The 13750-nt window shown below is 46.4% G+C and overlaps 1 protein-coding gene across 2 annotated transcripts in view; it reads right to left on the minus strand.

Annotated features, from left to right (window-relative positions):
• The window catches only part of LOC106609494 (semaphorin-3C), a 52029-nt gene that overhangs the window by 9976 nt on the left and 28303 nt on the right, over nucleotides 1–13750 (minus strand). For both annotated transcript variants that reach the window (XM_014208368.3, XM_014208367.3), the window contains exons 3-10: nucleotides 8910–9070; nucleotides 7328–7390; nucleotides 5095–5214; nucleotides 3758–3848; nucleotides 2471–2590; nucleotides 2093–2235; nucleotides 1879–1993; nucleotides 1236–1305 (exon numbers count right to left, since the gene is read on the minus strand). In XM_014208368.3, the coding sequence (XP_014063843.2) occupies nucleotides 1236–1305; nucleotides 1879–1993; nucleotides 2093–2235; nucleotides 2471–2590; nucleotides 3758–3848; nucleotides 5095–5214; nucleotides 7328–7390; nucleotides 8910–9070 (883 nt within the window). The remainder of the gene's footprint in view (nucleotides 1–1235; nucleotides 1306–1878; nucleotides 1994–2092; nucleotides 2236–2470; nucleotides 2591–3757; nucleotides 3849–5094; nucleotides 5215–7327; nucleotides 7391–8909; nucleotides 9071–13750) is intronic.

A 13750-nucleotide genomic window follows, 5' to 3' on the forward strand; every position in this document is an offset into this window, starting at 1 on the left:
TTTCTTTATATATATATATATATATATATATATATATATATATATATATATATATATATATATATATATATATATATATATATATATACACACAAACAAGAAAGAAAGAGCGAGCTTGGAGATATGGAGACTACAGACTGTTTGTGTTGGCTATAGAGAGAGGATGAGTCTCAACTGCCTGGGTTAAAAGATACAAGTGTTTCCTTAGGATTTAGGGAAGGGTCACGGTACAAGGTTGAGTAACCCTGATCTAGCCTTGATGACTGAAGAAACCAGGGTTGTATTCATTAGTGCACACCATTGCAAAATGTTTTGCAATGTAAAAAAACGTGTTTCTTATTGATAGTTCCCTTCCTGTTTCTGCGCGTTTGCTTCCGTTTAGTTCCTAGTGAATACAAACCAGTGAGTACACATAACAGGCCATCCATACACATCTATAGCCATCCTGCAAAAGCCCTTGAGGATAAATAAAGTTATTGAACACATATATAGTGTCTGATTTACCATATACAGTAACAGTAGACCTCAGGAAACACCAGGGGTACTACATGGTGATACTCATACATAATGAACTTGCTGTCAACATTGCGAAAGGAAGCAGAGCTCACTAACTGCATTGCTAGTACATAAGGAAAAGTGATCAATGAAATGCGAACGGTATGGTAAAGTTAAGTCAATGAGCCAAATACTGTAGTGCCAGAGGAGGCTGGTGGGAGGAGCTATAGGAGGATGGGCTCATTGATACTGTTCCATTCCAGCCATGACAAACACATCAAACATATGGTAACCACATGTATGACTCCGTTCCATTTATCCCATTACAATGAGCCCATCCTCCTATAGCTCCTCCAACCAGCCTCCTCTGGTACTACATGCAGGTCACTAGTGTTCTCCCAAGTGGCGCAGGGGTCTAAGACACTGAATCTCAGTGCAGGAGGCGTCACTGCAGTACCTGGTTTGAATCCAGGCTGCATCACATCCGGCCGTGATTGGGAGTCCCATTGGGCGGCCGGGGTAGGCCGTTGTTGTAAATAAGAATTTGTTCTTAACTGACTTGCCTAGTTAAATAAAGGTTAAATAAAAAATGTTTTTAAATGAAATGCTACATTAAGGTGATACTGGGGGTCTTTATCTAGGAGCTCCTGTCATGTCTGCTTCATTCCTAATGACATCCGGTGCTGCCATGCCAGTCAGCATAGCCACTAATGCTCAAGCAATATTACCATTGGCCTCACCTTGTGGACGTGAAGACGCCGAACACCAGGAGGCTCTTGGGGTGATCGGTTTCCAGCAAAAACACACTCTCTGGAAGGGAAAACACAACGTTGTGTTTAAGGAGTCAACGTCCATCATGCACCTTATCGTTTAATATTCCTGGAATGGAAGAGTCTGAAGTGGAGATGAATTGAATGAATGTCCGTGTTGACAGACCTCCATAGACTCACAGAAGACTAAAATAATACTAAGGGATGAGTTGGGTCACTCTGCTTGAATAGTCCGGATTGTCATATTATCAACAAGCGATCTGTTGATAAGCAACTGCTTGTTAGGGTTAGGTTTAGACTAAACATTAGGGTAAGGGTTAAGGTTGGGGTTAGAGCTAGAAGATGTTACTAATAGTCTGTAGAGCATCTACAGGTGGACTAGACAACTAAAGTGCAACCATGAATTCTTTCAATACTGAGGAGCAGGTCAAGACACAGGTGTAAAGACCCTGTTTATAATCCAAAACACCTGAGAATCTGAGATACATTGGTATTTGTAGAGACTGGCCAGGGAGATGTTTAGTTCTAGGTAAACAGGAGAAGTGGTTTGGGTTGGAACAGAATGTTCCAGGCCTTGGTAAACACAGTAGGTAGGTGATGGTGTATTCCTCACCGAGCTCGTCAAAGTGTGTCTCGGTGCCATCCTCCTCCAGAACTGAACACACCATCCGGGCCTTCAGGAATGTGGTCCACTTGTTCACCAGGCTACGCTGGCCACCTATGTCATTCTGTACACATCGAAAGAGATGCATGTCTCATGTATGCACACATATGTAATGCACACACGCACGTACACACACACACACACTTCCTGAACACACACTTACAGGACACACTCTAGCGACCATGGTGTGGATGTTCTTGGTATTCCCACTGTTGTCCGTCAGTCTCTCCCGGAAGAAGAAATACAGTTTAGCATCGTTGGGATCCGATCCATCTGGGATTAACTGGGCGTCTATGAAGATGGGTTCTATGGAAAATAAATAAACAGGGTAAAATGTTATACTATAACATGCTGTCCATTGTCTCCAGTATCAAAGTAGTTGAAGTACATTTGACGTAGTAAATGTGGATCTCCAACTCCAGATGTTTTAGTGCAGGGCTGGAACAAACCCCTGCCCAACCTCTAGCTCTTCAGGGTCACAGTTGAAGACTTCTGGTGTACATTTACATGTGCTTCATATATTTCTGCTGTATGTGCTCACCGCTCAGCCACTTGGAGTTGTGCTGGTCTGTCCTCACTGCGTTCCTCCTGGTGAGGCTCCTGAAGATGGCAGCGTCCGTCCCCATGAAGTCTATGTACATGCCTGAGAACAGCTCCTGGTCTGGAACACAGAGACACATACAGGGCTGTGTTCATCATGGCACAACATGGAAGAAAACAAAGTAAAACAGGGAGGTACTACCTGAACTTGTCCACTAAGAAAAGCTTGTTTTCATTTTCCATTGCAAAAAGTTTTGCTACGGTGTGCCCTAATGAACACAACCCTGGATCATAGCTGAACCATCTTACTCCCATCTGATCAAACAGAACACTCTCTCCCCCCCCCCACCCCCCACGAGCCCTAAAGACTTACTGACTATTAATGGCCAAGGGAACAAAAATGTGCCTGTCTCAATTTCCATTGACAGCAACGGAAATTCTGGGTTCATATTCAATGGTGATGGACTTTTTTCATTTAACTAGGCAAGTTGTTATTTACAATGACAGTCTTTGTTTACAGAGACAGTACATCACTGTGGACAGGGAATGGTGACAGTAAACAATAATGGAGCCAACAGAGGATTTACAGCCATAGTGTTTGATCTCCCTGTACTCGGCTAATGACCCTGACAGTTAGCCCGCACGCTCTCTTTCCTCTCTCCACACCCTCTGTGCATTTCATCATTCCATTACTGTGTCACTTCATCATTCCATCAGCCCCAGCCCAGCAGCATGTACTCTGGCGGTGTGGCTCAGGTCCAAGTGTGAGTGTTTGTATGTGGTTGGCTGCTCTGAGGGGAGCAGTGGTGTCAACATCCCCCAGACAGCACAGGCTCATATGAGGGGTTCAGTATGAGATGGAGCCTTTAATCTAGCCCAGACACAGGCCTGATTGTCCCCTAGTCTGACTCAGAGGTCCCCTCCCTGCCACCACTACCCCTCCTCTCTGCCAACCCTCTCCTTGTGACCGGACGTCCCGGGCTTGAGGGGCTGATGATGGGTAAGGCTGCTGATGCCACAGGGCTTGGGTGTCAGAAAGTCAAGCTGTGCGTGCGACTCGGTGCCTCTGGCTATTTCGTCAGCAACTTGACACCCGGCAACCAACCAGAGACCAAAGGACGACACAGACTGACAAGGGTGTGCGGCCCGACCTACGGCAGGGTCACCGATAAGGGGGATGGGGAGTCGGGTTAACCATAGGGTGGGGAAGTATAGCGATTTGGGTTTTTGTATGATGCGTCCTGCAGAGACATAAATAGAGCCAATAGAGGGACAGAGGAGAACTTACTAAGCATGACGGAGACGGTATTGACTCTAGGATTGAAGGAGCACCTTCCCTTCCCAGATTCCGCTCTGGAGTCAATGTGGAACACTTGCTCCTACAGGAAAAGAAAATGTAAATAACAGATTTTATATGGGAATTTGGTGGAATTCTACCCTCTGCTCTTTTAAGCAATAAATATGAGATTATGAGCATTCCAAATGTTCAAGGTAATCCAGAGTAAGGTTTTTCCCTCTGATTTAAGATACAAAGCCAGCGCTGGGCTTTACATTTACTGGTCTGCACGGGACATTAAAAGAACATTCCTCCAATGTCCTCCGATGGGCTGAGATGCTGTGGTTCCATCTCAGACCTGGCCCTCTGCCACCCCTCACAGTGAAATGGATCATCCGAATTTACTATCTCGGCGGTCAGCGGAAAATCCCCCCGTCCCATCCCCCCGGTTTGGTCGTACCCACACTTCGACAGTTCTGACGGGGATAATGAAGGGGAAGGGGGTGCCGTCAGCCCAGGGACGTTCTCCAGAAAAGTGCGGCTGCTCTCCAAGTGGTGCGTGAAGATTTCCCGTGGCTCTGGCGGCGATCCATGGCCATTCATCACAGGGTCTGTACGGCGACACACTCACACAAAGGTGACCTGTCTGTGACACTGAAATCCTCCTCACTAGGCTCCCATACAACAATGTGACACACGCTTAGGGGCCAAAGAGCCCAGGGAGTTATGCGTCAAAGTCCGACAATGGCAGCTTGATACTGTTAGCAAACCCAGTCTGAGAAACGATACTGACACATCCAAGCATTGGCGGATGGGAAAAACAGAGCAATGCTGCTTTTTAAACAAACCCTAAATGACAGAAGATACCATACTGAAGAAAGAGCCTGGTTTCGAACTCTGTGCCGATTAGCATTTGGCAGGCGCTGCAGACTGCTGTAAGTGCGAGTGAGTTCAGTGAGCGCTTTTCTCCTGGAGGGGTTTCCCAGTCTCGTTTTCAGGGCCAGGTGGCCAAAGACCGGGGCAGATGGCTCCTCCTCCATCCCTCTTCTCTGTCTCAGAGAGACTGACACACAAGGCTAAACTCAACTGTCATGGCTGCTTTTCTGAGGATGTCTTGGATTAAGACAGACTTCCTCTTGTCCCAGATGAAACATTAAAAAAATCCCATAGTTTGGTTTCAGAAGCAGAGGCGCCCAGCTGTAAACCTACCAACTCTAGTTTCAGCAATAACCACGTCACATATCCACAGGAATTTCCATTTGTATGAGAATATGGTGGTAGAGATTGTACTGTAGGTGAACTATAGCATAGCTCTCATGGTCTGATTATAAGTCAAGGAGCATACTAACCTCTGGTCTCCTGCCCCTGTTGATGAAGGCACAGACAGGACTGTAGGCACCACTCCCACAGATGAACAGATGGGTTCTGTTGAACGGCTGGACCACCCGGATGAAGTTCCCACATCCATGCTGCAGAGAGATGGGGAGGAAATTGGTTAGTACATGTATGGAATCACCAAAGTATCCATACATCAGTCAATCAATCTATCATGCAATATTGCATGTTCAACAGCAACATCCTTCCAGACTGCAATTGTTGAGAAGGTCATAAAGCTAACAGTGGCCAAGTTGTGATTGGTCAGGGCCTATGCTTCATAAAGAGCAATTACACAGTTCCAAATGGTTAGCTACCAATGTTATTCCAACTTTCCTCACTTGCTACTTATATACTGTCATTAAGTACAATCATAATAGCTATTTCCAGTTTGCTCCCTGGCACTGGTGGAGTGGAAAAAAGGGTGTCAACAGTGAAGTGATATTTCATCAAAGCCCTGTCTACAGGGCTGAGTATATACAGCCCTGTGATCTGATTACAGACCCAATCGAGATCTTTCCCTCTTCAGCACGAGGTGAGATTGGCCGGAGCACTGGGCTTTGTGCGTAATAAAAAGTCAGACCGCGGAGCGAGCCAGTGGAGGAGAGGAGCACCCAGGGAGCCATTAGGAACTTGGCCATCCCCACGGAAACGGAGCAGCTGCGCCCACTCACACTCCGCACACCAACTCCGCCGAGAAAAACAATGATACGTCCAACATTACACACCCTTCATTCCCTCTCGCTTTTTCACTTTCTCTTTCATTTCCCCTCTCCTCCTAGCAGATAAACACCCCTCAGATGACACCCTCCATCAACTCTACACCCCCCACTGTCTGCTCATATCCAATAGCAGATTCACATATAAACTAATATCATGTCCCAGAGCTTTCTGGGGTTAACTATCCAGCCACAGCCCCCCTTCAGAGACAAGCCAGAGCAACTGTAGCCGGGGATTTAAAACCAGGCTGATGGCCTTTAAGGGAGGATCACACAGCGAGGGAACTTTTAAACATGGATTTAATCAATCTCAACCTTTTATACATACAATAAAGGAATATTTCTCCCCAAATGCCATCCTCCAGTGCTTAACAATGTGTGGGCGTAGTCTGGAGGCCCGGTGACCCCAGATTCTATCGTAAAGGAGGAGTTGAATATATACACACACACACATCAGGAGGGTAACCATAACAACCTGACAAGGGCTGCGATTCAGGAAGACAAATAAAATGTCCGGGAGAAACTGCATTATAAAAACAGAGTTTAAACAGAGAGAGAGAAAGAAAGAGCGAGTGAGGGGTAGAGAGGGACAGTAAGAGTAAAGCGCGAGAGAGAGGGGAGAGGCCGAGACTGCAAGATAGAGAAACCAGGCAGGGCTGCGAAAGAGAGGGATGGCAGAGTAGAGGCGGAGGAGGGCGGTAAGCCGACCACTGGGCTTCTCCACACAGAGACGCTCAGCCAAATATTGTGCGAGGCTGTCCACAGAGCTGGAGCCGTGACTCTAGGCAGCACTAATCACCATCCACTGACTGGAAACAGCTTCTTCTCTACCCCTACAGTACAAGACTATGGTCCTACACTATAGTACTGAACAAGACCACAGCTCTCTGCCATGGTGGCCATTGTTACTAACTACGACTGCTAGCTTCATAACAGTACACCACATGAATGCCTTTGAAGTCACAGTCCAAATAAAAAATAAAAAAAATAGGCCAACACAGTCCAATAAAAACAATGGAAAAAAAACAGAATGTTTGTCCTAACATGCAAAACAGCCTAATTAGTTACAGAAAACTGAATCACCAGCTGCTGTTTTGAGGTTGTCAATGTTGTATATGCTAATACAGAGACGCAGTGCAGTAAGGGATCAGGGCAGGTTATGGGATCTGTTGTCAGTCACAGTAGTTAGCGTACTGCTTTGATGCTTGTTTATTTTCTCTGGGTGGATTTGAGCACTCCTCTGCCTCATTCATCTATCGAATAACATAAGGAATACCAGGAGGAGTCAATGACTCTCCTCAACTCCACATCTGCAGTCCCACGCGTTTGGAAACCAGGATGCTAACACATGCTAACACATGCTAATGGAGAAGGACCAGAGACATCAGTATAGTGTGTTCGTTCATTTAGTTAGCGGTTAACATCACACATGACTTTCAGTGGATTTAGTTAGCGGTTAGTGCTACATATTGAGTGTAACTGTTCTTACCGTGGGGTCCTTGCCAGCCATTTGGCATTCCTCAATCTTGCTAACAGATGCAGGCCAAAACACCTGGTGAGAAACACAGAAAAAAGCTTCATTAGGGACCATTGCACATCCTGGTCTTCTCGGAAAGTTGGGAATTTTTTAAAACCCAGAAACCAGGGATAGCGTGTGGAGCGGAAGGGATGGCCGCTACGCTGTAGTGGACTTCCTAGTAGGGATGCCCTACGCTGTAGTGACTTCCTAGTAGGGATGCCCTACGCTGTAGTGACTTCCTAGTAGGGATGCCCTACGCTGTAGTGACTTCCTAGTAGGGATGCCCTACGCTGTAGTGACTTCCTAGTAGGGATGCCCTACGCTGTAGTGACTTCCTAGTAGGGATGCCCTACGCTGTAGTGACTTCCTAGTAGGGATGCCCTACGCTGTAGTGACTTCCTAGTAGGGATGCCCTACGCTGTAGTGACTTCCTAGTAGGGATGCCCTACACTGTAGTGACTTCCTAGTAGGGATGCCCTACACTGTAGTGACTTCCTAGTAGGGATGCCCTACACTGTAGTGACTTCCTAGTAGGGATGCCCTACACTGTAGTGACTTCCTAGTAGGGATGCCCTACACTGTAGTGACTTCCTAGTAGGGATGCCCTACACTGTAGTGACTTCCTAGTAGGGATGCCCTACACTGTAGTGACTTCCTAGTAGGGATGCCCTACACTGTAGTGACTTCCTAGTAGGGATGCCCTACACTGTAGTGACTTCCTAGTAGGGATGCCCTACACTGTAGTGACTTCCTAGTAGGGATGCCCTACACTGTAGTGACTTCCTAGTAGGGATGCCCTACACTGTAGTGACTTCCTAATAGGGATGCCCTACACTGTAGTGACTTCCTAATAGGGATGCTCTATACTGTAGTGAACTTCCCAATAATGATGATAACTTGTCTCCAGTAAATGCTAGATTTCCAATCCCGTGAGGAGCTTGAAGGATCTAATGCTGGGAACGTATCAGGCAATTACTTTGCAAATGGATGTGCTACAGCTCTCTCTGGGGTAAACTAAATGCATTCCCATCTGTTCTGCTCTTCACGCCTGTCAGTTATAGACAGGATAGCTCCCTCACTGCACAGATACAATTAGCTGAGAACTTCTGTTACAGAATCACAGAACTGCATCAAGCACCACTAATATATGTCATATTTTGCTCCATGAAATGGGTGTGATCTAGCATATAAAATGTACTATATTTTAACTTAATTACCACCATTACGGCTTTTGTATAATTAGCATAATGTATTCAGCCATGATCTGCCACATGCAAGGAAAGCTAAATGAGATCAAGGTCATTTTGTCTCCTTTATTGAGAGCTTGATAAATAGGATGGAAAGTAATAGAACTCATGTTGGTATCGGACAGAGAGTTATGAGTCATCACACCATCATACTATAATACTGTAAGGCAGAGGAAGTCAGTATCCTGCTATATCCATTCTCTACTTGCAATACTATCACAACAAGCAATGATCAACTAAACATTTCCCTGATGCTGTAAGGAAAATCCTCTTAACAGTTTAACGGACTGCTAAGAGGACCTCACCTTGAGTGTCCCATGGGTGATGTTGTTGATGTCCATAGACAGGACATGGTCCTTACAGCCTACATACATCCTGTCCTGGTCCTCATCCATCAACAGGACCCTGTAGTCCATGGCCTTGTCTGACAGACTGTAGTACTCCACCGTCTGGGACGCCTGCAGGTCTGTGGGATACAAACAGACAATGTTATGGTGGGAAATAATGAGGAATCTGTTGCGTTTACAGCAGGACTATACCAAGTCAGCTAACACTGACTAAACAACAAGTGCATAAAAGGTGATTGCATCCGTTTTGCAACGCATGCAGTAGATTCCAAACAGCGCCACTTTATGAACACTGGACAGTCATGGTGAGCAAAATAAATCTGTGGAAAAACCATTTTACTTGGTTGTCTCTCTGACCGACCAGCTACTGTAAAAGCCCGTATTGTCCTAAAGCTAGAAGGAAGAAGTAAATGTCCTCTGTCTCTAAGCGTCCAGAGCTCTCCATCCAAACCATCAAAGGCCTTCACTGTCTATGCCAAACTCATGCATATTCATCACTATTGACAGGGGGCAGGAGTGGAGGAGTTGAGAGCAAGTTGATCCTTCTCTCTCTAATCAACAAACAGGCTGGCTATGCTCTCCTTGAGGCCTCCAGGCTAAAATCACTTTTCATTACTCTATTCAATAGTATTGCACATTGCTTTTGGAGGTCGAGGCCCTTTTATCCTGAATGAAAGCTGTTTTCCAGTGCCTCACCTCCCCCTCTCTTTCTGATCATGGATGTGTGTTTAGTGCTGTTGCCGTATGGAATAAAGCTAGAGTTGTTTACATGAATAAGTACCATTTCCCACGCCTCTTCACTCTATTGATCTTGACATCTATAAGCATCCTCATATCCTTTATTTGTTTATCCATTTGGTAGTTACAGTCTTGTCTCATCGCTACAACTCCCGTACGGACTCGGGAGAGGCGAAGGTCGAGAGCTATGCATCCTCCGAAACACGACCCAACCAAGACGCACTGCTTCTTGACACAAAGCCTGCTTAACCCAGAAGCCAGTCACACCAATGTGTCAGAGCAAACACCATACACCTGGCGACCATGTCAGCGTGCATGCGCCCGGCCCACCACAGGAGTCGCAAGAGCGCGATGGGACAAGGGCATCCCTGCCGGCCAAACCCTCCCCTAACTCGGACGACGCTCGGCCAATTGTGCTCCGCCCCATGGGTCTCCCAGGCGCGGCCGGCTGCGACAGAGCCTGGACGCGAACTAGGATCTCTAGCGGTACAACTAGCAACTGCGATGCAGTGCCTTAGATCACTGCGCCACTCTGGAGGCCCAAGCATCCTCATATCCTACGCCCCAATCATATGTTAGAGAAATCAACTTAGGCGATATTGTAAAAAAAAAAAGCACAAAGCAGTCGGTTGGTGTATCATGTATATGTTTAGGCATGAGCATTATCTCACAGCGCCTAATGAACAACACACAATGCTTTGTTTCCACCAGACTCAAATGTAATACCCTAGGCCCTTGTCAAACTCCAACAAGTACAATGTGCATTTAACAAAGAGAACCTCTGGAAAAAGGAGAAGATCACGTGTCCAAAGCTTTAGAGCTGAGGAGATAGTGTCGCATTGGGCTCAGGGAGATATTAGGTTAGCTCAAGCATTCGGCTCATCAGGCTACAGATGTTCAACGGCCTGCTCTGCCAGAGATCAGGGAAGCCAGGCGTGCCACCAGGGGTGAAGGAGTAAGTATAAGAACTAATTAAAACCATGCTTCACTCCAAACCACTCTTACCTACATCTCTCCAGAATAAGCAGGCAGGGGAGAGATTTAAAGACCTTCTTGGAAAGGGTTTTATTTTATCTTTTTGTTATGCTTGAGTGAAAGGAGTGTTCAGTTTACAAGCCTGCGGGCTCCTGCTTCTGTTTTTCCTGGAGCAAAAGGTGCTGACTCTCACTTAATGATTCCTGTTTACAGAAAGGTTTATTGTAGCTCTGCTCAATGTGGCTCTGGAAACCCCCCTAAAGTCAATGCTCTTGGTACAGTCTGATTCTATCCATATTGTCCCTCTGGAACATTCCACAAGGGGAACAAAGTGTTCAGAGGGGTGTGGCGGCCCGGGTGAAATAATGATAATAAGTTAACTCTATTGTTTTCTCAGTGGAGGAATTGGAGACTTTCATGTTTCCTACCGTGGGTGGAAGCCCTAACTAAGTCCAGTGTTTTGGGGGGAAACAGCGCGGCAGGCATGCGTCACATGACCCCGCCACCCAGCTGATCCTCTGTGAGGCGAGCATAGCCTCTGGTGCATACCATGGGATCCAGTGTCTGCTCATCATGACCCCAGCAGGAAACACAGGAGTCATGCCTAGGTAAGCATTACAGCCTTTTATCAAAATGTCACAATAGCCATTGGTGTACCGCACCTGCACTGTCTGAAGAAAACATGAAGACTCAAGTGCTTCTCCACCATTTTCTGCCTGAGATACATGGGATTTGCACAATTTAATGTGTCTAATTTATAATGAGATCGGCTTACAAAGAGAGATGGAGGCAGGCAAGTCTGTGGATGTTTATTCTACAACCCATTGACCTTTGACCTGATGGGATCGGAGGTCAGCCTTGTGGGACGAGTTAAGCTTTTGACGCCATAACATTAATACGTGGCTGTGGAAATGTAATCAAAGCAAACCTTAAACAATATATTGGCTGTCATAGATCAGTAATAATGAGTCCCAGAAGTATCGCTTAAACCAGGCATCATGGACAGGATACAAAAACATTTCTGCCCTCGTTACAGAACACGCCCGCAGTAGGAGAATGCAGAGCAGTGGTGAGGACTCAGTAGAGTATTGTGGGTAGTCTATTATTTATGTGGGCAGGTGGGCCGCACCTTCCCCTGCGCGTCTCCTGGTAGGACTCCCGAGTTCACTTTGACTGTGAGCGTTCACCCATGGGGGCTCCGCTGTGCAGGAATAGCGTTCTGACTAGGAGCGGTCATCCACGTTGTGGACTGCGGGTTGCAGAGCAGCCGACCGCTGCAGGTGATCGCACAGTAATACCTCTAGTCCCTTTGAAGAGTGGTTCATTTGTGAGAGCTTGGTCACGCGGAAGCGGCACAAAAACCTTTCGTAGGGGCCAAGAGACCACAACGGTCATTCAATATTTAAGAGTGGTGGTGGGTTGCGGGCTTCGCATGGTCGTACACTGCCGCAGAGCAACTGCAGATGATGTTATCTAGTCTGAGTGAAGTAGTCCACATATTTTGCATGCAAGACTAAAACCCAGATATAAATCCATACTAGCGGTCACCCAAGACAGGTCAGACATCCTCGGTGATAATGTAACTAACGAGCCTAATGAATACACATTCACCTTGACATCACAGCAGGATCTCAGATGATCTATATTTCAGCTTATTAACACACTTTCGATTCACATTTGCATTGATCCCCAATCCAGTGAACCTTGCACGGAGGGCGAATCTGTTTAAGACAGCAGACTTTTAATTCAGTCTAAAAATGTATCCACCAGGAACATCTGATGACATGACCAGACTACAAGCTTTGATCTTCATTCCCTATAAACGAGTCCTCTAAACTAAGGGAGGACAGCAGAGAAAGGCAACAACCGTCCTGCATGCCACATAGTACTGTCCAAAAGGAACAAAACAGTTGTGATGTCAGTCTGTAGAATCTAAGTGAAGGATTTGGGCAGCAGCAGGGACTTGTCCTTCCGCCCATGATGGTTTTACTGTAATTAAAATCGTGGAAGAGATTGCAGTGTTCATTTCATAATTTTATAAATGTAGATGGGATAGGCCTTGTCTTGTTTCATGGTGCTGTGATTACATTGAGGGGGGAGTGAAAGGGAGGGAGACGGGAATGGTGCCACCACAGAGAATAAGAAGTTTCCCTCCGGCGAAGTGAAAACCCATAACACAGAATGACAGACTAACTCTCCCATTTACATTTACGTCATTTAGCAGATGCTCTTATCCAGAGCGACTTACAAATTGTTAGGCTGATCAAAGTAGTGGGCCTCCACCATGATCCCCACCAGTAAACAAGCCAGTGGTGTTTTAGGTTTGGCTCGCCATACAAGGAACAGTTTATCACATTGCAGAATTTTAAAAAGAGAGATTCAGCGCCTCTGGAAAGTACGCCGTCTGGCTTTTACAAGAGTGATGACTATGTGGGTCCCCCCCAAGATCGGGTTCAAGGACACGGAGTCAGCAGTCTGTGCTGGTCGGCCCACTGAGCCACCCTGACAGGCTCATTCTACTCTCCCTATGTAGGGGGGCACCAGCTGGGGACTGACACACTCAGGCTGTACAGAGCCATTACACCTGTAGTCCAGCTGTGTCCAGGCAGGGTCAGGTGCACAAAGAGGCAGGAGAGGTATCAAAGGATCAGGATTACGACAACTTCCTAATATGGATGCCATACACAGTATAGGATGGTTCAAGTCAATGCTCATCTGGAGCTGAAGTTTAAGAGAACCAAGTCTACTCAACCAAGATTTAAATCAGCTCTACTCATAGGAGTACTGAAAAGCTAGACTAGGTTAAATGGTTAACTAGGCCTGTGGAGTGTGAATTCTTTCTGGATGTTGGCTACCTCAGTGTGAGAGCCAAAGGCCCAGAGGTCTTCAGACCCCATTAACACCACAGAGCTGGGCAGGCGGCCAATCAAAAACCTCCCTTTGTGTCTCAGATTCAATGCAGTCCTTTTCAAAATGGACCGCACCCTCAAAGGCCATCATGAATTCATTAATCACATGCAAATGAGGCATCATCTATTTTCAGCGAATAGGACCTGTGTTCCACTGTTTTCAGGGGCAGGAGTAGG

This window comes from Salmo salar, chromosome 07 (assembly GCF_965601325.2).
Source record: "Salmo salar chromosome 07, fSalSal1, whole genome shotgun sequence".
In the NCBI taxonomy this organism is placed as follows: Eukaryota; Metazoa; Chordata; class Actinopteri; order Salmoniformes; family Salmonidae; genus Salmo; species Salmo salar.